The following is a 27948-nucleotide window of genomic DNA, read 5'->3' as shown; positions in this document are numbered from 1 at the left end:
ATCTGGAAAACTCAGCAGTGGCCACAGGACTGAAAAAGGTCAGTTTTCATTACACTCCCAAAGAAAGACAATGCCAAAGAATCCTCAAACTACCACACAATTGCACTCATCTCACACGCTAGTAAATTAGTGCTCAAAATTCTCCAAGCCAGGCTTCAGCAATGCGTGAACTGTGAACTTCCTGATGTTCAAGCTGGTTTTAGAAAAGGCAGAGGAACCAGAGATCAAATTGCCAACATCTGCTAGATCATAGAAAAAGCAAGAGACTTCCAGAAAAACATATATTTCTGCTTTATTGACTATGTCAATGCCTTTGACTGTGTGGATCACAATAAACTGTGGAAAATTCTGAAAGAGATGGGAATGTCAGACCTACCTCTTGAGAAACCTGTGTGCAGGTCAGGAAGCAATAGTTAGAACAGGACATGGAACAACAGACTGGTTCCAAATGGGAAAAGGAGTACGTCAAGGCTGTATATTGTCACCCTGCTTATTTAACTTATATGCAGAGTACATCATGAGAAACACTGGGCTGGAGGAAGCACAAGCTGGAATCAAGATTGCTGGGAGAAATATCAATAACCTGAGATATGCAGATGACACCACCCTTATGGTAGAAAGTGAAGAGGAACTAAAAGCCTCTTGATGAAAGTGAAAGAGGAGAGTGAAAAAGTTGGCTTAAAGTTCAACATTCAGAAAACGAAGATCATGGCATCCGGTCCCATCACTTCATGGGAAATAGATGGGGAAACAGTGGAAACAGTGTCAGACTTCATTTTGGGGGACTCCAAAATCACTGCAGATGGTGACAGCAGCCATGTAATTAAAAGACGCGTACTCCTTGGAAGAAAAGTTATGACCAACATAGATAGTATATTCAAAAGCAGAGACATTATTTGCCGACTATGGTCGTCTAGTCAAGGCTGTGGTTTTTCCTGTGGTCATGTATGGATGTGAGAGTTGGACTGTGAAGAAAGCTGAGCGCTGAAGAATTGATGCTTTTGAACTGTGGTGTTGGAGAAGACTCTTGAGAGACCCTTGGACTGCAAGGAGATTCAACCAGTCCATTCTAAAGGAGATCAGTCCTGGGTGTTCACTGGAAGGACTGATGCTGAAGCTGAAACTCCAATACTTTGGCCACATCATGCGAAGAGCTGACTCACTGGAAAAGACCGTGATGCTGGGAGGGATTGGGGGCAGGAGGAGAAGGGGATGACAGAGGATGAGATGGTTGGATGGCATCGCTGACTCGATGGAAGTGACTTTGAGTGAACTCCAGGAGTTGGTGATGGACAGGGAGGCCTGGTGTGCTGTGATTCATGGGTTCACAAAGAGTCGGAAACTACTAAGCCACTAAACTGGACTGAACTGAACCAAAATGCACAAACTGAAACGAGAAAGAATACAGATCTATTCTGAAACATGATATTAGGAAAATAAAAGGAAATTTTAAGAAGGGTGACTGTGCTGTTACTCCATTACATACAAAATAATCAAGAGGAGACCAGATTTATTACTTACGGAGCATCACTAATGTTAATAACACACCCCCAGCAAAATGGTGTGGAATCACTACCGTTACTGAGGTTCTTTCCTGTCTATGAACAACAGTTGAACTGGATGTATGTCTGCCCTTGGAGTCCTGAAACAGCTGGGCTATTTTGTCCCATTTTGGAGTTGATTGTTCTGGACACCCCTCTCACTCAAGCATTCTGGACTTTGGAAGTCTCTACCTTACACAGTTTTATGTAGTAAGCAAGGTTGTCCACCTTTTCTAGCAAAATAATTTCCTTTCCTCACAAAACCCCCTACAATTATCTTACACACATTATCTTGGTGTACGTCTGTGATCCTTGGATTGGAAAAGGAGAAAGAGAGAGAGACAGAGAGAGTGTGTGTGTGCAAAGTTTCCACTCATAGTCAGGAAATAGTTTCAGATAAAGAAGAGTCAGGGGAAGACAAACATCACATGATATTGCTTATCCGTGACATCTTAAAAAATGAACTTAGTTACAAAACAGACACACAGAGAATGACCTTACAGTTACCGGGGGGGGGGCGGGGGATGGTGGCTGGGGGGAGGGATAGATTGGCAGCTTGGGTTCGACGTATACACACGGCTATATTTAAAATGGATGACCAACAAGGACCTACTGTACAGCATAGGGAACTCTGCTTAATATTCTGTAACTACGTAAGTGCGAAAAGACTTTGAAAAGCAATAGATGCATATATAACTGAATCACCTTGTGGTATACCTGAAACCAACACAGTTAGTTTCTTAATCACATATACACCACTATAGAATTTTTTTTAATTTTCTAAAAGCTTTAATATGCATGTCTCCTCTTATAAAAATGAAGAATCAATGTCTCTATTAATGAGTCTTTAATTGGCAACCTGCACTGAGCCTGACATACAAGGTGGGAACATGTAGTTTGTCTTCTGTGAAGAGTTAAGGTTAATGAGATTTATCATGAGCCTGGGAAAAGCATCCTGCATGCTATAACTGAATCACCTGTTCTACTTCCTAAAGGCAGCAAGACCTGCTCAAATCCTCCTATGTTTATAGTGTTTAGGGAAACAAAAAGTGATGCTCGGGTCATGAGGCATGTTCCATGATGCAGCTCAGGTCAGACTTCCATCGCTGGCCTGAGAAGAGGCTGGCCATCTTCCCATGTGACATGAACCAGGCTGACTGTACCAACAGCACCACCCGCCTTCCACATCCTGTGACTCAGTCAGCTTTGCTCAGCTCTGCCTCCTGTCTCACAGAAGCAGAGCCACGTGTCCCACACTCCTCAGCCACCTGAGTCTAGGTGAGTCTGGAAAGACACGATTGGAGAGGGTTATGGTGGAAATCGGGGGGTCCTCACACCACTGCCCAGGCTCCCTGGATGAGGGTGCAAGGAGCATGGGGTCCATCTGAACAAGCCATCTCTGACGGGGTTTTCCTCCTAGGATTCTGTGTGAGTCTGAGGATCTGGGCAGCTGTGGGTGAGTCCTCCCCATCCCTTATTTCTCTGTTGAGCAGAGCAGTTGGGGCTGAGGCAGAGGATGCTGGGGAACTGGGGTGAGACCCCTGTCAGTACGGTGAGAGCCGCATGCCCTGTGGATCCCAGGTCCTCCTATTTGCCTTGATACTCATCTTCACTCTCCCCAGAGGTTAGCCCAGCTCTGGACTCTGGATCTGAAGGGACATTCCAAATCCTCGAGAAGGGTGCCAGGACCATCGAGTGCCATTTCTATCATGAGAGGGGAGCAGGAGGCTGCACCCCACAGACCCCTCTCCAACAAGGTGGCTTGTGGCATCTCCAACTGTGCCTTAACAACAGGATCTGCAGGAGTGCCCGCTAGACCTGACCCCAGGGAAGGGGCTGGCCATCAGGCAGGGCCTCCTGGGCCTTGTCACAGATTAGATGCAGTTTAGCTCACAAAGGAGCCAGGGTCAAGGTTTACTTCCTTCTTTGCAGGCAAGTGGCTTTTTCACTGCTTAATTGTGTTAGTGTTAGTCACTCGGTCATCTCCGACTCTCTGGAACCCAAGGACTGTAGCTCACCAGGCTCCTCTGTCCTTGGGATTCTCCAGGCAAGAATACTATAGGTGGTTGCCATTGCCTTGCCCAGGTGATCTTGCCAGCTCAGGGATTGTACCCTGTTCTCCATTGCAGGAAGATTCTTTACCATTTTGAGCTACAAGAAATGCAACACGGAAGTCCTTTCACTTCTTTTCCAGGCATCAGTTTTTCTGTGATGTTTTCTTTTGGCTGCATCGTGCAACTTGCGGGATCTTAGTTCCCTCATCAAGGATCAACCCGGGCCCTTGGCAGAGAAAGTGCTGAGTCCTAACCACTGGACCAACAGGGAATCCCCAGTGTTTTGTGTTTTGAGAGAAAGTTTTTCAACATTTTCTCAACCCAAGGAGTGATAAGAATCACTTCTGAGAATCATATGCTTAGAATCTCCATGATGTCCATCCTGGGTTAACTGTGTCTCTGTCTGTCCCCAAGTCCCAAGTGCCCTTGAGCATCAGGGTGATGCACTTTAGGGGAGGAGAGTTGGAAGAATTGAAGGGGAAGTGTCCATGGGGGCAGTGGGGAGAGGAGACTGTTCTTATTTTCCTCTCAAAGCCTCTGCCTCCTTCTCTGCTAGGTGAATATGACAAGCCCTCTTTGTCAGCCTGGCCAAGACCCATGGTTAACTTAGGACAGACTTTGACTCTTTGGTGTCACTCTGGCCCTCCATTTGAATATTCAGACTGTTCAAAGGAGTTGGGACCAGTTTGCCCAAGCTCCAGGGACATGATTTCAATAACTTCACCCTTGGCCCAGTGACCAGAGAACATGCCCGGTCCTACGTGTTTTCTGGATTCTACAGGTCTGTCCCTGTGCAGTCCAATGTCAGTGAACCCCTGCAGATAGTGGTCACAGGTAGGAGAGGTCCAGCCCTGCTGGGGACACCCGTGCCTGCAGGCAATCCTATCCTAGGTCCACGTGGCAGTGCACCCATAGATGTCCTCAGGATTCCCAGCCAGGACTGAACCATGGAAAGAGAACAGACTCTGAGAGTTTAAACTCAGGATGTTAAATAGAGGGAGGTGTTCCCCCAGCACAGGAAGGAGGAGCCTCCTTAGGCATTAGTTAGACAGGATGAAGCCACTGCCTGCCAGCTGGGAGGCCAAGGCGAGACCCCGATCCAGCACCTGCCACCCATTACGGAGCTGTAATCCCATATGAAGGAGCTGGGGTCTCAGTTAAGACCAAGTCAACCCAAGAATTTCTCCAGAGGCATGAGATGGGAGTCACAGATGGGAAATGTTCCCTTTCTTCTCCATCTCCTTCCCAATCTCATGCCCGTCATCACCCACGTTTTAGGAGATATGTGTGAAGGGAGCCAGAGTATGAATCCTCAGAACCAACCAGCCCCTGAAATGCATATTAAGGATGGGATGGAGCTGAGAGCATGGCAAACCACTCCAGTGTTCTCACCTAGGAGAATCCCACAGACAGAAGAGCATGGCAAGCTACAGTCCATGGGGCCCCACAGAGTCAGACACAACCGAAGTGATTGAGTATGTATGCATGAAGCTTAGAGCAGACCCAACAGCTAAACAGCTTAGAATAAACACAGAGGAGGCTGGAGGTCTTGAGCAAAGAGAAACAGAAAAGCATGAGCAAGAGCCCGAGAATAAGGCTAAAGAAAATGCAACAGAACAGACAGGAAGGGTAATTGGCTTTGATGGTTCACAGACATTTTTCACACCTTCAGATGTCAAGAATAGCACCGAGGCGAGGTGACTCACTGAAGCTCACAACCTCTTTGCTCCTAGCTGTGTTCACAAAACCCGCTATCTCAGCACACCCAGGCCCACACGTGCGGTCGGGAGAGAATGTGACCCTCCACTATCACTCACTGCTGCTGCCTGACAAATTTATCCTGCACAAAAAAAGCAGCACAGGGCATTTCCAGAGACGTAGAGAGACGCTCACTGGTGGGCATGCCCCAGCTGACTTCTCCATTGGCCCCATGACTTTGGCGAGTGTGGGCACCTACAGATGCTATGGCTCTCTAAGACACTCCCCCTATGAGTGGTCAGCCCCCAGCAACCCCATGGACATCGTGATCACAGGTGAGTGTGGCCAGACCAGTCCCTTCTGCTCTCTGTGTCACAGAAGGTCTGGTGTCCAGTCTAGCATCAGTACCGGGAGAGAATGACAGGCGTGCAGAGACACTCACAAATTCGGGAGAGGGAACAAACCAGAGAGAGGAGGTGTGAATGCAGAGGGAGAAGAGAACAGAATCCCTGCTGTGTGCTAAGGGGAAGACACAGCCGGTGACAGACCGAAGGAGCAAGAATGTGAAAGAACGACCCACGGAGAAAACTGTACCAGAGCAGGGATGCGGGCAGTTCCCTGCTCAGGCAGCCAACGATGGCTGGTTAAGGGGTTGGTTTCCCGCTTTCATGTCAGAGCTCCCTTCCTCTGTCAGCAGCACACTGCGGTACCAGATGCTCTGCAGTCCAGCCCCTGGGTGATCAAGATGGAGGCTGACACCCTGAAGTTGCTCAGCCTCAGGGTTTAACAGGTCCTCCTGCACAAAGAGGGGGGAGTGGTCCCTCCAACCATCACCGCTAAAGAGTCCCTTCCAGCCCCTGGGGGTGGACAGGGCAGCGCTGAACACGCCCTCAAGAATGAGCTGGTCAAAGATCCTGTAAGATTCTGGCAATTTCCACTCCATAATGTCTGCTTCTGAGTCAATACCATGTTTTCTGATGGTCCCAGCAGTAGCTACTAGGTTCCGTTTTTCATGACAGCCACACATCTCACTGATTTTTAGAGTATATATTTTTCTTATTTATGTTGTTGAAGTCTAGTTGATTTTTGATGTTGCTAATTGCTGCTGTACATTAGAGTGTTTCAGTTGTTCCTATATATATATAAGCAGGGTGAAAAGACAGCCTTCAGAATTGGAGAAAATAATAGCAAATGAAGCAACTGACAAACAACTAATCTCAAAAATATACAAGCAACTCATGCAGCTCAATTCCAGAAAAATAAATGACCCAATCAAAAAATGGGCCAAAGAACTAAATAGACATTTCTCCAAAGAAGACATACAGATGGCTAACAAACACATGAAAAGATGCTCAACATCACTCATTATCAGAGAAACGCAAATCAAGACCACAATGAGGTACCATTTCACACCAGTCAGAATGGCTGCGATCCAAAAGTCTACAAGCAATACATGCTGGAGAGGGTGTGGAGAAAAGGGAACTCTCTTACACTGTTGGTGGGAATGCAAACTAGTACAGCCACTATGGAGAACAGTGTGGAGATTCCTTAAAAAATTGGGAATAGAACTGCCTTATGACCCAGCAATCCCGCTGCTGGGCATACACACCGAGGAAACCAGAATTGAAAGAGACACATGTACCCCAATGTTCATCGCAGCACTGTTTATAATCGCCAGGACATGGAAGCAACCTAGATGTCCATCAGCAGATGAATGGATAAGAAAGCTGTGATACATACACACAATGGAGTATTACTCAGCCATTAAAAAGAATACATTTGAATCAGTTCTAATGAGGTGGATGAAACTGCAGCCGATTATACAGAGTGAAGTAAGCCAGAAAGAAAAACACCAATATGGTATACTGACACATATATACAGAATTTAGAAAGATGGTAACAATAACCCTGTATGCAAGTCAGGAAAAAAGACACAGATGTATAGAGCAAACTTTTGGACTTTGTGGGAGAGGGAGAGGGTGGGATGATTTGGGAGAATGGCATTGAAACATGTATAATATCATGTAAGAAACGAATCGCCAGTCTAGGTTCGATGCAGGATACAGGATGCTTGCGGCTGGTGCACTGGGATGACCCAGAGAGACGGTACGGGGAGGGAGGTGGAAGGGGTGTGGATTGGGAACTCATGTACACACGTGGCACATTCATGTTGATGTATGGCAAAATCAATACAGTATTATAAAGTAAAATTTTAAAAAAATTTTTAGTTTTTCCAACCCGCCCCTTAGTCTTCCTCCGCGGATAACATCAGACCCTGGGCCCGGCGTCCCGGATGCCGAGCGGACGGCCGGCCGGGCGGTTTGATTGGAATTCTTCAAAATGTCTGATATAGTCCCCACAGCTCCTAAGCAACCTGCAGATGAAACAGAGAATCAAATAAAGTCACCTGATCCAAGGCCTGGTGCCCCTCCTGAGTACAGTTCCAGTTTTGTACCAGGGCCTCCTGGACCAGCTATCCCTCTACCTGCAGGCTACCCAGGAGGCTTGCCTATGGGATACTATGGTCCACATCAGCCCAGTACCTTCCCCCTGTACATGCAGACTGGAAGTATCTGCCCCATCCAATACCAGCCTGGAAAATATCCTGCACCACAACTTTCTGCTCCAGTAGTATGGATGCCAGTGCCAACTCCCATACCACACTGTCCTCCGGGTCTGGAATGCCTAGCCCAGTTGGACAACATACACGTTCTTCAACATTTTGAACCCCTGGAAATGATAACAGGTTTTGAAACTAATAATAGATACGATATTAAAAACAACACGGGCCAGATGGTTTACTTTGTGACTGAAGACACAGATGACTACACCAGGAATGCTTACCGGACATTGAGGCCCTTCGTGCTCCGGGTCATGGACTGTATGGGCCGAGAAGTCATGACAATGCAAAGACCTTTCAGATGTACCTGCTGCTGCTTCTGTTGCCCCTCTGCCAGGCAAGAGCTGGAGGTGCAGTGTCCTCCCGGCGTCACCATTGGCTTTGTAGCCGAACACTGGAACCTGTGCAGGGCAGTGTACAGCCTCCAAAATGAGAAGAAAGAAGATATGATGGGAGTACTTGGGCCATGTTCCACCTATGGCTGTGGTTCAGATTCTGTTTTTGAGATCCTGTCCCTGGATGGTGTTTCCATTATTGGCAGTATCACTCGGAAGTGGAATGGTGTGTTATCAGCAATGAGCGATGCTGACCACTTTGAAATTCACTTCCCATTAGACCTGGATGTGACCATGAAAGCCATGATTTTTGGCGCTTGCTTCCTCATTGACTTCATGTATTTTGAAAGCTCTCCACCACAACATTCAAACATTCATCATGATTGATGGAACCACGCATCAGCAATGATGATTAATTAAAGAAAAATTTAGAAAAGTTGCCTGGGCTCATAGTCAGCCCTCAACTATTCACAAATATATTTATCTGCTCTTGCAGATTAATGTTGTTGGACGTTAGCGTTGACAGGTAGGCTGAGAGTGTAAGTGGAAGAACACATCTAAACGTGTTTCAGTTGCGTATCTGTCTACTTGGTCAATGTGGAGTTTATCATGAAAAAACTATGACTCATTAACCAAGTCAATATATATATATGTGGTGAACTTGGAAACACTTTAAACATAAGAGAAAATGAATCCCAAAGCTCTTACACTAATTGATAGTAAAATTATGGTCTTTTAAGAGCAATCTTTGTTGAGATAGAGTCATGTAGGCTCTATCTCCAACCCTTTCCTCTCCATCATGTCCAGTTGCTGAAGACAAATTTGATTTCAGGTGAAAAGAATGATACACTTCATTATTAAAAACAAAAAGGAAGGCAGATAGAAATATTATGTTTTATTGCACCAAGAAAATTTTGCATGTGCAAATGTATGAGAAACTTGTTTTTCAAACTTATGAAAATTTCCATGGAAATTTTTATTTTATTACAAAATAAAGCATATTTTTCATATCATAAGGTTCTATTTCCCATGCTTCATTTACTAGCATGCACAGTCAGGAGCTGACTCCCTGTGAAGATAGGGTCAGCCTATCAGAAAAGAGGTGACCAGGGCCATGACCAGTCTGGATATCTGAGCAATTTAGAGACATCAGTGCCCTTAAGAGAAGCTTTCATTTGATACATTTAACCTCTCTTGGCTATAGATGCCTTACATATGAAATAGGTTTGGTCAGATCTCTACGACTGCCTGTTAAACCTTTGTATCTCATTTGATATGACACAGAAGAGATGATTTTTTTTTTCTCTTAAAAGAAGATCACTGATTTAAACCAGGCTGTTCAAACTGCAAAAGTTGGAGTTTCACTTTTAAATTTTGAAATGTGATATTCTGTGTAGCATTTTGTAAATGCAAAAACTGCAAAAGCAGATACTGTGTAATATTACTTTGCTGTTTTTTATTTAAATGATAAATGTGTATCTAGGAAAAGAAAGTGATAAAAGAGCAAACATGCTACTTCTCTGGGATCTATAGCTAATCAGTAAAGGTTATTTGGATGAACATAGTAAGCATAAAAATTGTACTTGTTTATATTAGCTAAAAGCATAGTGTATTAGTGAACACACTCTAATAAATCAACTTGCCTCTACTGCACTTTAGTTTCCTATTTGGACATGAACTGTGTTCTTTCAACACAACCAGTATATAGAATGGGATGTATTCTGCTGCTGCTTATTAAAAGAAGCAAGACTGAGTGTGCTTAAATATGAAATGAAAGCCTTTGCCCATTGAATTTCCTATTGAAGTTTGTATTGAAGTGAAAGAAAGGTGCCTCGTTTTTAAATTATATTCATGTTTTCATGATAAGTGTTGTTTTACCCAGTTTCTTGTAATGTTCATTTTTATATGCTACTGCTAGTTTTCTAAAAAAAAAAAATGTAAAATCTGCTGCTTTCTAAGATAACAATTTTATTTGGAAAGATATTTGTAGTCTTAAATAGACAGATATATTATTTCATGTAATGATATATGAAATTTGATATAACAAGTGAGACAATAGTATTCAGAAAGTTTACTATATAAACATTTCATTTTTATTTGCTACATCCCTACATTCTAAGACCTGATGCTTAATACTAGGGAAAAATTAGTTTTAGCATGACATTTAAAATTTCTATTAAAAGGTTTTACAATAGGAACATGTCTCTTACAATTTTCTTCTTTAAAATAATATTATTTCTTATGTTTTAATACTACAGTTTATATTATAATTTTTATATTTCTTATATAAAAATATACAATATTTCATTGTGTAAAACTGATCAGACTGATTAATAAAACAAGCTCTTTTCTGAAAAAAATAAAAAATAAAAAAATAAAAAAATTTTTAAACAATCACTGAAATAAATCTAGTTACTATCACCAAAAAATAAATAAATAAATAAAGGATAATAAGTGACACTCCGTTATTAAAGTTATTTCTGAAGTTTTCCCTGTGCCGCGTTTCCCTTGCTGTGGGGCTTTCTCTCCTGGCCGTGGGTGGGCTTCTCACTGCAGTGCCTCTCTTGTTGCCCACTTCAGGCTTAGTCCCCTGTTTAGGACTAGAGTTACTTTGTGCTCTAAGTCAAGGTCTCCTCCTTCCAGGTCTGTCCAAGAAATCCTCTCTCTCAGCCCAGGGGGACCCCGTGCTGAGGTCAGGAGAGAACGTGACCTTCCTCTGCAGCTCCGAGCATGTCTTTCAGCAGTTCCATCTGCTCAGGGAGGGGCAGAACTTTCGGCGCCCGCACGATGGAAGGCAGGGCCCCCATGGAGCACTCCAGGCATGTTGGGGTCCTTTAATGGACCAGAACCCGGTGGTCCAGAGTCGACAATAAGAAAGTGAAAGAGAGAGCCAGAGGGAGGGGGAGAGAGAGAGAGAGAAAGACACAGGGACCCAAGCTCTGATGGAGCAAAGATGCTTTAGTGATCTTTCTGTGAGTATATAAAGACTGATGTACAAGAAATTTCTTTCGACAATGATAAAGATCAGAAAACCAAACGTATAGCAACCGTTACCAAGGGAACAAGGGATTAGCAATGGTCACAAGGTCTGGAGACAATCCGTATCTCAAGAAAGAGGATCGAGACTGGGCAGTTTTGTCATGGGGAGAACGTTGACTGAAGGAGACCCAGGCCTGTCTCACACAGTGACCTCAGTCCTGAGAGCTGTGTGCAGTTCTACTCGCCTCTGGCAGAAGCTGATAAGGAACAGAGGATTTATGAGAAACAGCACATAGGAGTCCTCCTGTTAAACATTCCCTGACAATTCCCTCTTACTTACTTATAATATTTGTAAAAAGAGTTCTGACCATCAGAGTTTGTTTAGTTTTAACGATCTTTGCCTGAAGGCAATGGTAGGTGACAAATACAATTGTCAAGAGAATCACCAAAATTACAGTTCCAGACCCGATGCTGTGGGGAATGCTTTGAAACCATCCGCGTGGGTCTAGCCCAGATAACTGATCAGCTAGTTGTTCAGCTAAAGTTTCCAAATTAGTGGAAGAGGGCAGACTATGAGAAAAAGTTTCAAAGATTTCTTTTTGTAATAATTGTACATTCAGAGAGGCATTGTCATGTATGTTTTGTAAATGAAATTTGATTTGTTCCCAGTTGTAGGCACTATTATTGAAATGAACAGGAGTAACACAAAACTGAGTAGAATTCCAATCACATTTTAGCATCACCTGTTTTTGTACATCTATTAATTGATCTCCAACCCATTTGATGGCTGTTTTTAGTTCCTGTATTTTATCTGGAATATCCTCATCTATCTGAGCCTGAGTGGCCCACATAGTATGAGCATCTTTAGTCCAATTCTGAATAAAACTATGTGTTTGAATTGAGGTTTGTAAAGCAACACCAGTGACAGCAGCAGTGGTGCAAATAGCTATTAATCCCCAAATGCCAAGAATCAGCCATCCAATGAATCATTTAGATCACTGGAGCAGTTTAGTAAGTAACCAGGAAGCAAGTCCAGCCATGAGGCCTTCTTCCCAGGGCCGCTGGAGATTTATTGGTAACCACAGACTATGTCAAGATCAAAGAATCAAAAGGGAGTCATTTCTCCAGGAAATAGAGGGGTTAAGACAAGTATATAATGTATAATTTAGGCAAGTTACAGAACATAAAGTCTTATTGAATTGTAAATTTCCTATAGCCACAACAAAAGGAAGTGGAACACGGGCTTGTATAAAATACGATTGATTACAGTGAAAGAAATAATTGCTATGGCTACGACTGGTCCCTATGAATTGTCCGGTCCAAGTCCCGGGTTCCTCGGTCCTTGCAGCAAGTTTCCAGGTGTCCCATTGTTCAGGCCCAATCTGTTTATCGAGGATGATTCGAGGATGAGGGGGGCCATTCCACCATCAAGCCACCCAAGAAGTCCTCTGTCATGGTAGTGCTCCACTGTGGTGTTAGTGACCTCCTGTGCTACTTGAGTGACATAAGCACACACAGTGCTGTTAACATCATCTGAGCAGTTAGATAGCCACATACCAGGGGGTCCCCAATCGACAATTGTATGATTAGCCATAAACATTAATTTTCCTGATTTGGCCTGACATTTGTCCCAACGAACAAGAATATATTTCAAGTTCTTATTAGTAAACTCTCTGCATAGTGTTCTTTGTTCTTTCCTCAACTCTTTCCCTAAAGTTTCAGTAGTATAAACACAGTTCACGGACAAAGAAAGGGCAGTAAATAACCCAAGCAGCGTCCAAAAGTCCTCTTTCAGAGGCAGGACAAAAGCCCATGTTGGTCGACTAACATTAATATATAATTTTGTTGGGCCCATGCATAAAGGAAAGATTTCATAGCCTAGAGAAATGTTAATTAGTTTTCCTTCTTTCTCAGGATGAGAGGGCCCCTCCAAGTTCCAAGGAGGGGGCATATGGGTTGAGTTGTTAGTGGATACGATTGGTCCTATATCTGTCCATTTTATAACCTACAATAAAAAAGGGGGGATTAGATATATAAGCCCAATAAGTGTGATCAATCAAGTCAGCCTGAGCAGGGGCAGCAAAAGAAAGCAAAGCAAGCATAGTGAAAAAAAAATATTTTCAGGATTCCGAGGCATTCCCTGTTGAGAAATCAGATTTTCAGCTTGATTAGCAAGGATTTTTATCTGTCTCCAAGTAGGGAGATCATAAGGTCGGTGACATCGAGTGCGGCATTTTTTGGAAATTTTTGAAGCCGCCATGGCTTGTACTGGAATTTCTTCCTCCTGGGGTTTTTGTTGTTTCATCTCTACTTTGAATGCTGGGGGCCCCCTTAGGTTGAAGAGGAAGCCATGTGAGTTAGTTAGATCTATCTAGAGAAATAGGAGTATACCCCTTCCCCTGTAAGATTAGTTTCTTAGATTTCCATTGATTAGTTAACCCCTCTTGATATCAAATAGGCAAAGGAAGGGAGGTGTCTTTAATGTTTCAAAATGTTTTTCTGCTCTTGTCAAAATATCTCCTTGTGGTAAGTTTTAAAATTTTAAAACAAATAAACAATTTGTTTATTTGCTATATTAACAACAGTTTGTTGCTATATTAACAACAGTCATAGAAAGAAAGGAAAGTGATAATGATGAAAACATTCCTAGGAAATATTTCAGTTAAAAAAAAATCATCTAGAGATCTGTTTGGGGACTGCTACTTGGCTGTGGTTTTGAATTAATGGGTTGATTTCTTCCTCATTCAGTATATACATTTTTCCTGATATAAAAAGAAATGGGATCTGACTGTGTTTTAAGTGGTTTGTGTTATTTGGGGTGAAGGATTAGGAGCAAACACTCAAACATTTTTTCCTAAGTGAAATTATTGAAAAGTTGATGCAGAACAACGCGACAAATGAAACGCTGCTCATATCCAAATATTTAACCTTGTCCCCGGAAAAGAAACGCAGCCTGGCGGCTGTTGAATCTCTCTGTTCAGTGTGTTAAGGAAGATGATTATACTTTCAAGACAGACCTGAAAAGAAGGTGAATAGTTTGCACTTTTGATACCTTAGGAACAAATAACTTATTTGGCAAATGGTGTCTTTTTTATGTTGTTTTAATTTTGTATTGTGAAACAGGCATTGAATTTGACGTTATTTTGTTTTAAGAATCTTACAGACTGGAAACAGAAATAAAGCTATATTAACAGTAGCTATAGGCTTATATTGCATTAGAATCTAGTAAAGTTTGCTCTAGATAAAAGGAAGATAAAAGTGTTCCTGTGTATATCCCCTTATTTAATTTTTTACTTGTAGCTTCAGTGTGTAATGTGTTTGTTTAATTATGTTTTGTGCTTGTGGATAATAAGGAATGTCTGTAATCTTTTTAATAGAGAATGAATGTAAAAATTGTTTGAACTGCTTAGAAATATAGGCTGGCCCATTGTCTGTTTTTATAGAATTAGGTGTTCTCATTATTGCAAAGTAAGTTGATAGGTGCGTTATAACATGTCGTGTAGTTTCACCTCGGAGACGTGTGGCCCATACAAAAGAAGAAGAATTTGTATTGATTGAGAAATGTAAGAAGGAAGAGGAAGAAAGTTCAGGGTAATGAGTTAAATCTATTTGACATAAAGTTCTCTTTCATTTGTCATAAACCATTTTTATATTTTTGTATTCATCATTTTTTTTGCCATTTCTTATACCTTTTTATTAAAAGTATATATTTTACTTTTCTTTAGCAACTGTGAAGTGTCTTGTATATTAGTATTTTATAGGTTGCTGAATATACTTATTATATCATAAGATATATTTATTATATATATAAATATATATTTATATTCATCTTAATAGTTTAAAATCTTTTTAGTTTTTCTGTAAGAGGAAGTTAATGTTCAGTAATTAATGTTTTAAAATCTTATTTTATTTGGAAATGATCTAGCTATTTAATAACCTTTTATTATTTAGTTTAGAAACTACGTAATAACTCTAGAAATTTAATAACCTTTTATTTTTTAGTTTCTAAACTAAATAAAACTCTAGAAACTTAAGTTACCCCAATCCTAAGAGATTATTTTCAGTTCAGCTCAGTTCAGTCACTCAGACGTGTCCGATTCTTTGCAACCCCATGAATCCCAGCACGCCAGGCCTCCCTGTCCATCACCAACTCCCGGAGTTCACTCAGACTCACGTCCACCCAGTCAGTGATGCCATCCAGCCATCTCATCCTCGGTCGTCCCCTTCTCCTCCTGCCCCCAATCTCTCCCAGCATCAGAGTGTTTTCCACTGAGTCAACTCTTCGCATGAGGTGGCCAAAGTACTGGAGCTTCAGCTTTAGCATCATTCCTTCCAAAGAAATCCCAGGGCTCATCTCCTTCAGAATGGACTGGTTGGATCTCCTTGCAGTCCAAGGGACTCTCAAGAGTCTTCTCCAACACCACAGCTCAAAAGCATCAATTCTTCAGCGCTCAGCCTTCTTCACAGTCCAACTCTCACATCCATACATGACCACTGGAAAAACCATAGCCTTGACTAGGTGGACCTTTGTTGGCAAAGTAATGTCTCTGCTTTTCAATATGCTATCTAGGTTGGTCATAACTTTTCTTCCAAGGAGTAAACATCTTTTAGTTTCATGACTGCAATCACCATCTGCAGTGATTTTGGAGCCCCAAAAAATAAATTCTGACACTGTTTCCACTGTTTCTCCATCTATTTCCCATGAAGTGATGGGACCAGATGCCATGATCTTCATTTTCTGAATGTTGAGCTTTAAGCCAACTTTTTCACTCTCTTCTTTCACTTTCATCAAGAGACTTTTTAGTTCCTCTTCACTTTCTGCCATAAGGGCGATGTCATCTGCATATCTGAGGTTATTGATATTTCTCCTGGCAATCTGGATTCCAGCTTGTGCTTCCTCCAACCCAGTGTTTCTCACGATGTACTCCTCATATAAGTTAAATAAGCAGGGTGACAATATACAGCCTTGATTTGGAACCAGTCTGTTGTTCCCTGTCCAGTTCGAACTGTTGCTTCCTGATCAGCAAATAGGTTTCTCAAGAGGCAGATCAGGTGGTCTGGTATTCCCATCTCTTTCAGAATTTTCCACAGTTTATTTTGATCCACACAGTCAAAGGCTTTGGCATAGTCAATAAAGCAGAAATAGATGTTTTTCTGGAACTCTCTTGCTTTTTCCATGATCCAGAGGATGTTGGCCCTTTGATCTCTGGTTCTTCTGCCTTTTCTAAAACCAGCTTGAACATCAGGGAGTTCACGGATCACATATTGCTGAAGCCTGGCTTGGAGAATTTTGAGCATTAGTTTACTAGTATGTGAGATGAGTGCAATTGTACAGTAGTTTGAGCATTTTTTGGCATTGCCTTTCTTTGGGATTGGAATGAAAACTGACCTTTTCCAGTCCCGTGGCCACTGCTGAGTTTTCCAAATTTGCTGGCATATTGAGTGCAGCGCTTTCACAGCATCATCTTTCAGGATTTGAAATAGCTCTACTGGAATTCCATCACCTACACTAGCTTTGTTCATAGTGATGCTTCCTAAAGCCCACTTGACCTCACATTCCAGGATGTCTGGCTCTAGGTAAGTGTGAGTGATCATACCATTGTGATTATCTTGGTCTTGAAGATCTTTTTTGTACAGTTCTTCTGTGTATTCTTGCCATCTCTTCTTAATATCTTCTGGTTCTATTAGGTCCATACCATTTCTGTCCTTTATCGAGCCCATCTTTGCATGAAATGCTCCCTTGGTATCTCTAATTTTCTTGAAGAGATCTCTAGTCTTTCCCATTCTGTTCTTTTCCTCTATTTCTTTGCATTGATCGCTGAGGAAGGCTTTCTTATCTCTTCTTGCTATTCTTTGGAACTCTGCATTCAGATGCTTATATCTTTCCTTTTGTCCTTTGCTTTTCGCTTCTCTTCTTTTCACAGCTATTTGTAAGGCCTCCCCAGACAGCCATTTCGCCTTTTTGCATTTCTTTTCCATGGGAATGGTCTTGATCCCTGTCTCCTGTACAATGTCACAAAATTATGCCAAATTTCTAAATCAAAACTGCATTTATAAGGGAACCAAGGATTACATTTAACCAGTGTTTGAAAGTAAGCCTCTATTCATTGGTGCAAAACCAAAGTCCCTGAGCTTTAAACAAATGGTGAAGTAAAATAGAGAAATGATGGGGCTTTCTAGCCGTTTGACCCCTGTCTTAGTACTTACCGACCTCAATAGGCCCTGACCTCAATAAGCCTGGAGTCACTCTGTCCGAAATGCCACGAATACCAGTGTCTGTGTTCTGGGCACCACTTGTTGGGGTCCTTTAATGAACCAAAACCTGGTGGTCTGGAGTTGACAATAAGAAACTGAAAGAGAGAACTGGAGGGAGGGAGGGAGAGAGAGAGAGAGAGAGAATGAAAGAAAGACAGACAGACAAGGGGACCCAAGCTCTGATGGAGCAAAGGTGCTTTAATGATCTTTCTGTGAGTATATAAAGGCTGATGTACAAGAAATTTCTTTTGACAGTGGCAAAAATCAGAAAACCAAACTACAGCAACCGTTACCAAGGGAACAAGGGATTAATAATGGTCACAAGATCAGGAGACAATCCGTATCTCAAGAAAGAGGATTGAGACTGGGCAGTTTTGTCATAAGGGGAATGTTTACTGAAGGAGACCCAGGCCTGTCTCACACAATGACCTCAGTCCTGAGAGCTGCGTGAAGTTCTACTCACCTCTGGCAGAAGCTGATAAGGAACAGAGGATTTATGAGAAACAGCACATAGGCGTCCTCCCATTAAACATTCCCTGACGCAGGCAGAGTTCCCTCTGGGTCCTGGGACCCCAGCCCACAGCGGGGTCTACAGGTGCTACGGCTCCTTCACTCGCTCTCCCTACTCCTGGTCACACTCCAGAGACCCACTGTTTCTGTCTGTCACAGGTGAGGAACCTCTTCCTGGCCCATGCTTTCTTGTTGCTGTCCAGTTGCTAAGCTGTGTCCAATTCTTAGCGACCTGTGGACTGCAGCATGACAGATTCCTCTGTCCTTCACCATCTCCCCTTCATGGATCACAGCCTTGTCCTGGTGAAGGTGCTTGCATAACTCAATGAAGCTGTAAGCCATGTTGTGCAGGGCTACCCGAGACTGATGGGTTATAATGAAGAGTTTTGACAAAAGGTAGTCCCGTAGGAGGAAATGGCAACCCACTCCACTGTTCTTGCCTGGAGAACCCATGAAGAGTCCCATGGTTCACAATGCACTAAATCACATTACATTGGCCAAGAAGTCCATTTGGCTTTTTCCATAACATCTTACTCTATCACTGGCCTCTAGCTCAGGGGCCCTGTACAAGTTTCAAGGGAACCACAGGGCTTCTGAAGAAATGGAGGCAATAAGCATCAAAGAGGAAGAAAAATGATAGATAGCATTTCAACCCTCTTCCACCTCCTGTATGGATGGTCCACATCAGAGTCCTGTCTATCCAGGCAATAAAGAAAAGGGTCAGGGTAGACTCAGGAGGAGGAGAGGCTGGGCTGATTTGGGAAGATCAGAGATTGCATTGGCCCCTTGCTCTTAGTGTTTTCCCAGAAGCACCTCTGACATACAGGTGATTTCCCAATTAAGGAGCACAGACACTCGTTCCTGGAGCAGAATGTCTCTTGTTTGCAGCTGTCTTTCTCAGGCATATCCTTCCCACCTCCTTCCAACATCCCTTCTCCAGGATGGAGATTCCACTCAGGGCATTCACAAGAGGGGCCTAAAGCTCTACCTTCCCCCATCAGTGCTCTGAGGGATGAGAGAGTCAAGGACAGGCAGGAGATCAAGCTTCCAGAAACAACAGTCCTCCTTCAGTGGGGCAAGGAAGGTTACTTGCTCACCCCATCTGGTTTTTTTCCCCTAGGATCCACTACAAGTACTTGCCCATCACCCATGTATCCCCACACCACAGAAGGTAAGCAAGATGGTCTCCTATCTCAGCAAGTTTCTGAGAAGACAGAGGGTTCCTGTGTGAGTGATGGCTGCCACCTCCCAGCTCTGTGACTTTAGGCTCCTCAACATCCCTGTTATGTTAGCATTTGAGACCATGGTCTGCAGGAGACCCACAGGGGGCATTGAGCTTCTCATGCTTGGGGAGTGGGAACTTCTAAACTGGACAAAGAGAGTGAGAGTGACCTGATCTCATGCTTAAGGGAGATGCTTACCCTCCCTCAACGAGGATCTTAAGGGGATGGATGTTGCAGGGGAAGGGGAGAATTTTAGGGAGCATCTTCAGTTCAGTTCAGTTCAGTCACTCAGTTGTGTCCGACTCTTTGCGACCCCATGAATCGCAGCACGCCAGGCCTCCCTGTCCATCACCAACTCCCGGAGTTCACTCAGACTCATGTCCATCAAGTCCATGATGCCATCCAGCCATCTCATCCTCTGTCGTCCCCTTCTCCTCCTGCCCCCAATCTCTCCCAGCATCAGAGTCTTTTCCACTGAGTCAGCTCTTCGCATGAGGTGGCCAAAGTACTGGAGCTTCAGCTTTAGCATCATTCCTTCCAAAGAAATCCCAGGGCAGATCTCCTTCAGAATGGACTGGTTGGATATCCTTGCAGTCCAAGGGATCCTCAAGAGCCTTCTCCAACACCACAGTTCAAAACGCATCAATTCTTCGGTGCTCAGCCTTCACAGTCCAACTCTCACATCCATACATGACCACAGGAAAAACCATAGCCTTGACTAGGTAGACCTTAGTCGGCAAAGTAATGTCTCTGCTCTTGAATATACTATCTAGGCTGGTCATAACTTTTCTTCCAAGGAGTAAGCGTCTTTTAATTTCATGGCTGCAGTCACCATCTGCAGTGATTCTGGAGCACCTTAAATATGAGTTATTCCTCTGTTAGTGTTTTATGAAGAAAACATTCCAGAGTTCAGATATACAAGTGTTGTGTCTTCTTGAGGATTCCACTCCAGGTCTATGTGGATGGAGGGGAAATGTATTGTGGATTAATGCGGTCTGCATTCACGCAAAAGTACCATGCCTTGTCATATGGGGCAGCAGAGAAAAACGCCATCAGTGCCCAGGGGACCTTGTTTCAGACCTCAGCTGGTCTTGCACTGACTCCTTGCTTTATCCACTGCTAGTATCTCTCCTGGATGCTTTGGTACCTCCTAGGAAGTGGAGACCATAACTGATCAGGTTGAGAGATGCTAACACAGTTTGACACAAGGATACAATAAATCCAGTCTGTTGGGGCACAGCGTGCGCAGTGAATATCCAGACCTTCACCGTTTGCTTGTTGGCAGAAACAAGGCTTCCTCAAGGCCACTCCAGCACGTGGTACATTGTCCTTGGGCTCTCCATAGCCTTCACCTCTACCAGCATCATCCTCGCTGCTCTTGTCTGTCACTGGTGTTCCACCCAAACTCGTAAGTCTGAAGGTGGTGAGCTCAGCATCATCTGACCCAAGGGAAGGTGGGCTCATAGCAGAGAATGGCGTTTTCACTTCCTGTAGGTTAAAAACTGATGTCCAGTGTTGTAATCCCTGAGGGAACATCTTCCAGAGATCCATGGAACCCTGTTCTTTTTTGAAAATATCTGTTCATTCATTCTTGGCTGAATCAGCTCTTGGCTGCACCATGGGGGATCCTCTTTGCAGTGCTGGGGTGTGGTTCAAGGCTCCAGAGCCTGAAGCTCAACAGTTGCAGCTTGTGAGACTTAGTTGCTTCAAGGCATATGGGATCATAGATCTCCCACCGGGGACAGAACCTGTGCCCCCTGCACTGGAAGGTGGGCTTGTAATCCCTGGGCCACCAGGGACATGACAAGCCCTGTTCTTCCCTTCAACTGCAACCATCTGTTCTTCTCCCCTACTTGATCTTAGGAATCTGCTGATATGCAGAAAAGGATGGGCCGTAACAGAAGATGTAGGATGGGTCCATGGGTTTGCATAGGTTCCTGGGACAGTCCTGAATGGCTGGGCTTGTATATGGGTCTTTTTTTTCCTTTTGGCTGTTGTTTTGCTTTGTTTTATGATTTGTGGTGTAGACAGGCTCAGCAACTTGGGGCACACCCCTGCCTTATTCTGGCTTTGATGTTAACTATCAAAGATACAGAGGTCTGGAATAATTGCCTCCACCCCAAAAAGCCTTGACTCTCTTCCATTCGCAGATGTTGCCATCATGGAAGGAGAACCCCAGGAAGACCAAGCAGTGAAGACCAAGCTGGTGAGTCCTCCCAGCCCAACCACTTGGCATAGTCTGAGCCCCTCCAATGCCCAGTGGCCGAGCCTTGGAAAGTCACGTCTCAGTCCATCATTCTCACCTCTCTCCTCTCAGGACTCTGCAGCAGTAGACGTGATATATGCCCACTTGAACCATGGGACCCTCTCCAAGAGACAAATCACTCCCACTCCTATGAGCCCCATGCACGCCTACACCGAGCCCCATATCTACGAGGAATTCACCGTGAACCAAGACTGTGCTGAGCCCTGACCTGGCCCCATGCTCTGAACACAGAGTGTTACAAATCGAGGACCTTGATTTCTTTCTAAAGGAGTTCCTGCATGGAAACTCCTTCTCCTCCTCCAAAGTAGCCCAGCAGCTCTGAGACAAACAGTGGAGTCCAAGAATTATAGGATCATCTTGAAAAATCCTACCACCTCTTAGTAATCTCCTGGCTATTCTAGGACTCTATTTTATCTATCTCATGGTTTGGGGAGAAGTTATAATCAATCACAAATACTGTGTAGGTGACTATGATCATCCTACTTTTTCTAAAATTCCAATAAAGCATAAAAAATTTGCCAGTTGATTCATCAAATTATTCAGTTTAAAAAAAATAAAAATAAAAAATAAAACGTCTATTCAGTAACATTTTACAAGGATGAGGTTATTTACAAGACAGGAACAGACTTGTAGACTTAGAGAACAATCTTAGAGTTACAGAGGGGAAGGGTGGCAGGAGAGATAGATTGGAAGCTTAAGATTGCCACATGCACACTGCTATATTTAAAATAAAATGCTTTCCATGAAAAATAATAAAGCCAATGCTAGTTGGCAAAATAAAAAGATGAAGTATATTCTGTTTGAGACAGCCAATATGGTGCCACTAGCCATATGAGGCTGGGTGTGCTCGTGCTACGTTGATGCAGTCACGTCTGACTCTTTGTGACCTCATGGACACTGTGTAAATTGCTAGGCTCCTCTGTGCATGGGATTCTCCAGGTAAGAATCCTGAAGTGGGTTGCCATTCCCTTCTGAGGGGATCTTCTTGACCCAGGGATCGAACCCACGTCTCTCATGCCTCTTGCATTGGCAGGTGGGTTCTTTACCACTGAGCCACCGGGGAAGCCCCCTCAGCCTTTCCCCAGCCATGTGTGTGAGGGGGCTTGGGTTCCAGGGGTAGACACAGGACAACAAGATCCCCCTAGTCTGGATCCGCACTGGCCAATAAAGTACTCACCCAATGACTCTGCACGTGATACAGACAATGACTCTACACGTATGTGAAGTAAAGCATTCAGTTCTTCAGTCACACCCACCACATTTCACGTGCTCAGTAGCATCATGTGGCCAGGTGCCATGGTGCTAGACAGAGCCAATGTTTGAAAAGTCCCATCATCACAGAAAACTCTACTGGACATTTCACTCTGGATCACTGAAGGGCTGCAGAAGGAACACTTGCCCTGGGGAGGCTTTGCATGTGTTGTGTTAATCCATCAATAATTGAGCATTTTGTCTCTTTTGCTTCTTTTCACCAAAGCAAAGGGTTTGAGAATCTCGTGCCTTTTAAATTATCAAATGGTGGTACAATGTGGCTTGGCACAACCAAGCAGATGGCTGAAGAGGATAACACCATGAGGACCCCAGTGTGAACTAAGCTGGCAAATGGGGTGAAGGTCAAGCTATATGGAGCCTTAGCTGCTCACTGAGCTCTGTGTGTGTGTGTACTTTCTCCTGCCTTAGGACTAAATAACCCAAGAACGGTTTTAGTAAGAGAAATGTCAGGATCACTAGAAATGAAGACATGCTGCACCTCCAATTCTTGTTGCTGTTGTGAGTGAGCATATACCACACTGCTGTGTGATATATCTGCACGTGCAATCATTTCATAACATATGTTCAGTTAGTTCAGTTCAGTCACTCAGTCTTGTCTGACTCTTTGCAACACCATGAACCTCAGCATGCCTGGCCTCCCTATCCATCACCAACTCCTGGAGTCCACCCAAACCCATGTCCATTGAGTCAGTGATGCCATCCCACCATCTCATCCTCTATCGTCCCCTTCTCCTCCTGCATCAGGGTCTTTTCAAATGAGTCAGCTCTTCACATCAGGTAGCCTAAGTATAGGAGTTTCAGCTTCAACACCAGTCCTACCAATGAACAGCCAGGACTGATCTCCTTTAGTATGGACTGGTTGGATCTCCTTGCAGTCCAAGGGACTCTCAAGAGTCCTCTCCAACACCACAGTTCAAAAGCATCAATTCTTTGGTGCTCAGCTTTCTTTATAGTCCAACTCTCACATCCATACATGACCACTGGAAAAACCATATCCTTGACTAGACGGACCTTTGTTAGCAAAGTAATGTCTCTGCTTTTCAATATGCTATCTAGGTTGGTCATAAGTTTCCCTCAAAGGAGTAAGTCTTTTAATTTCAAGGATGCAGTCACTATCTGCAGTGATTTTGGAGCCCAGAAACCTAAAGTCAGCCACCATTTCCACTGTTTCTCCATCTATTTGCCATGAAGTGATGGGACCACTAAGCAGGCAGCTGTGAGCCAGCGCACTAAGCGTGGGTGGCTGCGAGCCAGTGCACTAAGGGAGGCCGAGAGGAATTACCCCACGTCCGAGGTCAGGGGCAGCGGCCAAGAGTGCCAGGCTGCGACGGCGCAGGAACAGCTGAGAGGAGCTACCCAATTCAAGGTCCGGGCGGTGGCTGGGAGGAGCTACTCCACGTCCGAGGTCAGTGGCAGCCAGGAGGAGACACCCCACGTCTGAGGTCAGGGGCAGCGTCCGAGAGGAGCTACCCCACGCCCAAGGCCAGGGGCGGCAGCCGGGAGGAGCAACCCCAGGAGCGGTGGCTGCGCGGGCGCAGGAGGGCCTAGAGAAGCTATCCCACGTTGAAGGTCAGGAAGGGCAGCGGCAAAATTGCCGGGAGAAATATCAATAATCTCAGATATGCAGATGACACCACCCTAATAGCAGAAAGTGAAGAGGAACTCAAAAGCCTCTTGGTGAAAGTGAAAGAAGAGAGTGAAAAAGTGGGCTCAAAGCTCAACATTCAGAAAACGAAGATCATGGCTTCTGGTCCCATCACTCCATGGGAAATAGATGGAGAAACAGTAGAAACAGTGTCAGAATTTATTTTGGGGGGCTCCAAAATCACTGCAGATGGTGATTGCAGCCATGAAATCAAAAGACGCTTACTCCTTGGAAGAAAAGTTATGACCAACCTAGATAGCATATTCAAAAGCAGAGACATTACTTTGCCGACTAAGGTCCATCTAGTCAAGGATATGGTTTTTCCAGTAGTCATGTATGGATGTGAGAGTTGGACTGTGAAGAAGGCTGAGCACCGAAGAATTGATGCTTTGAACTGTGGTGTTGGAGAAGATTCTTGAGAGTCCCTTGAACTGCAAGGAGATGCAACCAGTCCATTCTGAAGGCGATCAGCCCTGGGATTTCTTTGGAAGGAATGATGCTAAAGCTGAAGCTCCAGTACTTTGGCCACCAAATCTGAAGAGCTGACTCATTGGAAAAGACTCTGATGCTGGGAAGGATTGAGGGCAGGAGGAGAAGGGGACGACCGAGGATGAGATGGCTGGATGGCATCACTGACTCGATGGATGCGAGTCTGAGTGATCTCTGGGAGTTGGTGATGGACGGGGAGGCCTGGCGTGCTGCGATTCATGGGGTCGCAAAGAGTCAGACATGGCTGAGCGACTGAAGTGAACTGAACTGAAAGGTAAGGAGCAGTGGCTGTGCTTTGCTGGAGGAGCCATGAAGAGATACCCCACACCCAAGGTAAGAGAAACCCAAGTATGATGGTAGGAGTTGCAAGAGGCATCAGAGGGCAGACACACTGAAACCATACTCAGAAATCTAGTCAATCTAATCACACTAGGACCACAGCCTTGTCTAACTCAATGAAACTAAGCCATGCCCGCAGGGCAGCCCAAGTCAGGCGGGTCATAGTGGAGAGGTCTGACAGAATGTGGTCCACTGGAGAAGGGAATGGCAAACCACTTCAGTATTCTTGCCTTGAGAACCCCATGAACAGTATGAAAAGGCAAAATGACAGGATACTGAAAGAGGCACTCCCCAGGTCAGTAGGTGCCCAATACGCTACTGGAGATCAATGGAGAAATAACTCCAGAAAGAATGAAGGGATGGAGCCAAAGCAAAACCAATACCCAGCTGTGAATGTGACTGGTGATAGAAGCAAGGTCCAATGCTGTAAAGAGCAATATTGCATAGGAACCTGGAATGTCAGGTCCATGAAGGCAAATTGGAAGTGGTCAAACAGGAGATGGCAAGAGTAAACGTTGACATTCTGGGAATCAGCGAACTAAAATGCACTGGAATGGGTGAATTTAACTCAGATGACCACTGTATCTACTACTGTGTGCAGGAATCCCTCAGAAGAAATGGAGTAGCCATCATGGTCAACAAAAGAGTCCGAAATGCAGTACTTGGATGCAATCTCAAAAATGACAGAATGATCTCTGTTCGTCTCCAAGGCAAACCATTCAATATCACAGTTATCCAAGTCTATGCCCCAACCAGTAATGCTGAAGAAGCTGAAGTTGAATGGTTCTATGAAGACCTACAAGACCTTTCAGAACTAACACCCAAAAAAGATGTCCTTTTCATTATAGGGGACTGGAATGCAAAAGTAGGAAGTCAAGAAACACCTGGAGTAACAGGCAAATGTGGCCTTGGAATGCAGAATGAAGCAGGGCAAAGACTAATAGAGTTTTGCCAAGAAAATGCACTGGTCATAGCAAACACCCTCTTCCAACAACACAAGAGAAGACTCTACACACGGACATCACCAGATGGTCAACACCGAAATCCGATTGATTATATTCTCTGCAGTCAAAGATGGAGAAGCTCTATACAGTCAACAAAAACAAGACCAGGAGCTGACTGTGGCTCAGATCATGAACTCCTTATTACCAAATTCAGACTCAAATTAAAGAAAGTAGGGAAAACCACTAGACCATTCAGATATGACCTAAATCAAATCCCTTATGATTATACAGTGGAAGTGAGAAATAGATTAAAGGGCCTAGATCTGATAGATAGAGTGCCTGATGAACTATGGAATGAGGTTCGTGACATTGTACAGGAGACAGGGATCAAGACCATCCCCATGGAACAGAAATGCAAAAAAGCAAAATGGCTGTCTTGGGAGGCCTTACAAATAGCTATGAAAAGAAGAGAGGCGAAAAGCCAAGGAGAAAAGGAAAGATATAAGCATCTGAATGCAGAGTTCCAAAGAATAGCAAGGAGAGATAAGAAAGCCTTCTTCAGCGATCAATGCAAAGAAATAGAGGAAAAGAACAGAATGGGAAAGACTAGAGATCTCTTCCAGAAAATTAGCGATACCAAGGGAACATTTCATGCAAAGATGGGCTCGATAAAGGACAGAAATGGTATGGACCTAACAGAAGCAGAAGATATTAAGAAGAGGTGGCAAGAATACCCAGAAGAACTGTACAAAAAAGATCTTCACAACCCAGATATTCACGATGGTGTGATCACTCACCTAGAGCCAGACATCCTGGAATGTGAAGTCAAGTCGGCCTTGGAAAGCATCACTAAGAACAAAGCTAGTGGAGGTGATGGAATTCCAGTTGAGCTGTTTCAAATCCTGAAAGATGATGCTGTGAAAGTGGTGCCCTTAATATGCCAGCAACTTTGGAAGACTCAGCAGTGGCCACAGGACTGGAAAAGGTCAGTTTTCATACCAATCCCAAAGAAAGGCAATGCCAAAGAATGCTCAAACTACCACACAATTGCACTCATCTCACACAGTAGTAAAGTAATGCTCAAAATTCTTCAAGCCAGGCTTCAGCAATACGTGAACTGTGAACTTCCAGATGTTCAAGCTGGTTTTAGAAAAGGCAGAGGAAACAGAGATCAAATTGCCAACATCCTCTGGATCATGGAAAAAGCAAGAGAGTTCCAGAAAAACATCTATTTCTGCTTTATTGACTATGCCAAAGCCTTTGACTGTGTGGATCACAAAAAACTGTGGAAAATTCTGAGAGAGATGGGAATACCAGACCACCTATGCTGCCTCTTGAGAAATCTGTATGCAGGTCAGGAAGCAACAGTTAGAACTGGACATGGAACAACAGACTGGTTCCAAATAGGAAAATGAGTATGTCAAGGCTGTGTATTGTCATCCTGCTTATTTAACTTCTATGCAGAGTACATCACGAGAAATGCTGGACTGGATGAAACACAAGCTGGAATCAAGATTGCCGGGAGAAATATCAATAACCTCAGATATGCAGATGACACCAACCTTTATGGCAGAAAGTGAAGAGGAACTAAAAAGCCTCTTGGTGAAAGTGAAAGAGGAGAGTGAAACAGTTGGCTTAAAGCTCAACATTCAGAAAACGAAGATCATGGCATCCAGTCCCATCACTTCATGGGAAGTAGATGGGAAACAGTGGAAACAGTGTCAGACTTTTATTTTTGGGCTCCAAAATCACTGCAGATGGTGACTGCAGCCATGAAA

The 27948-nt window shown here is 44.0% G+C and overlaps 1 protein-coding gene and 1 pseudogene across 1 annotated transcript; both read left to right on the top strand.

Annotated features, from left to right (window-relative positions):
* The first annotated feature begins 2621 nt into the window (after window positions 1-2621).
* Window positions 2622-21998, top strand: LOC105601888 (putative killer cell immunoglobulin-like receptor like protein KIR3DP1; annotated as a pseudogene).
* Window positions 7529-10631, top strand: LOC114118065 (phospholipid scramblase 4-like). Its single transcript, XM_027978811.3, has one exon. The coding sequence runs from the start codon at window positions 7634-7636 to the stop codon at window positions 8633-8635; it is 1002 nt and encodes a 333-aa protein (XP_027834612.2). The 5' UTR covers window positions 7529-7633; the 3' UTR covers window positions 8636-10631.
* Window positions 21999-27948: the final 5950 nt, after the last annotated feature.

The sequence above is a fragment of the Ovis aries genome, chromosome 14 (genome assembly GCF_016772045.2).
Source record: "Ovis aries strain OAR_USU_Benz2616 breed Rambouillet chromosome 14, ARS-UI_Ramb_v3.0, whole genome shotgun sequence".
Lineage (NCBI taxonomy): Eukaryota > Metazoa > Chordata > Mammalia > Artiodactyla > Bovidae > Ovis > Ovis aries.
This window is presented reverse-complemented; position numbering and strand designations above follow the sequence as displayed.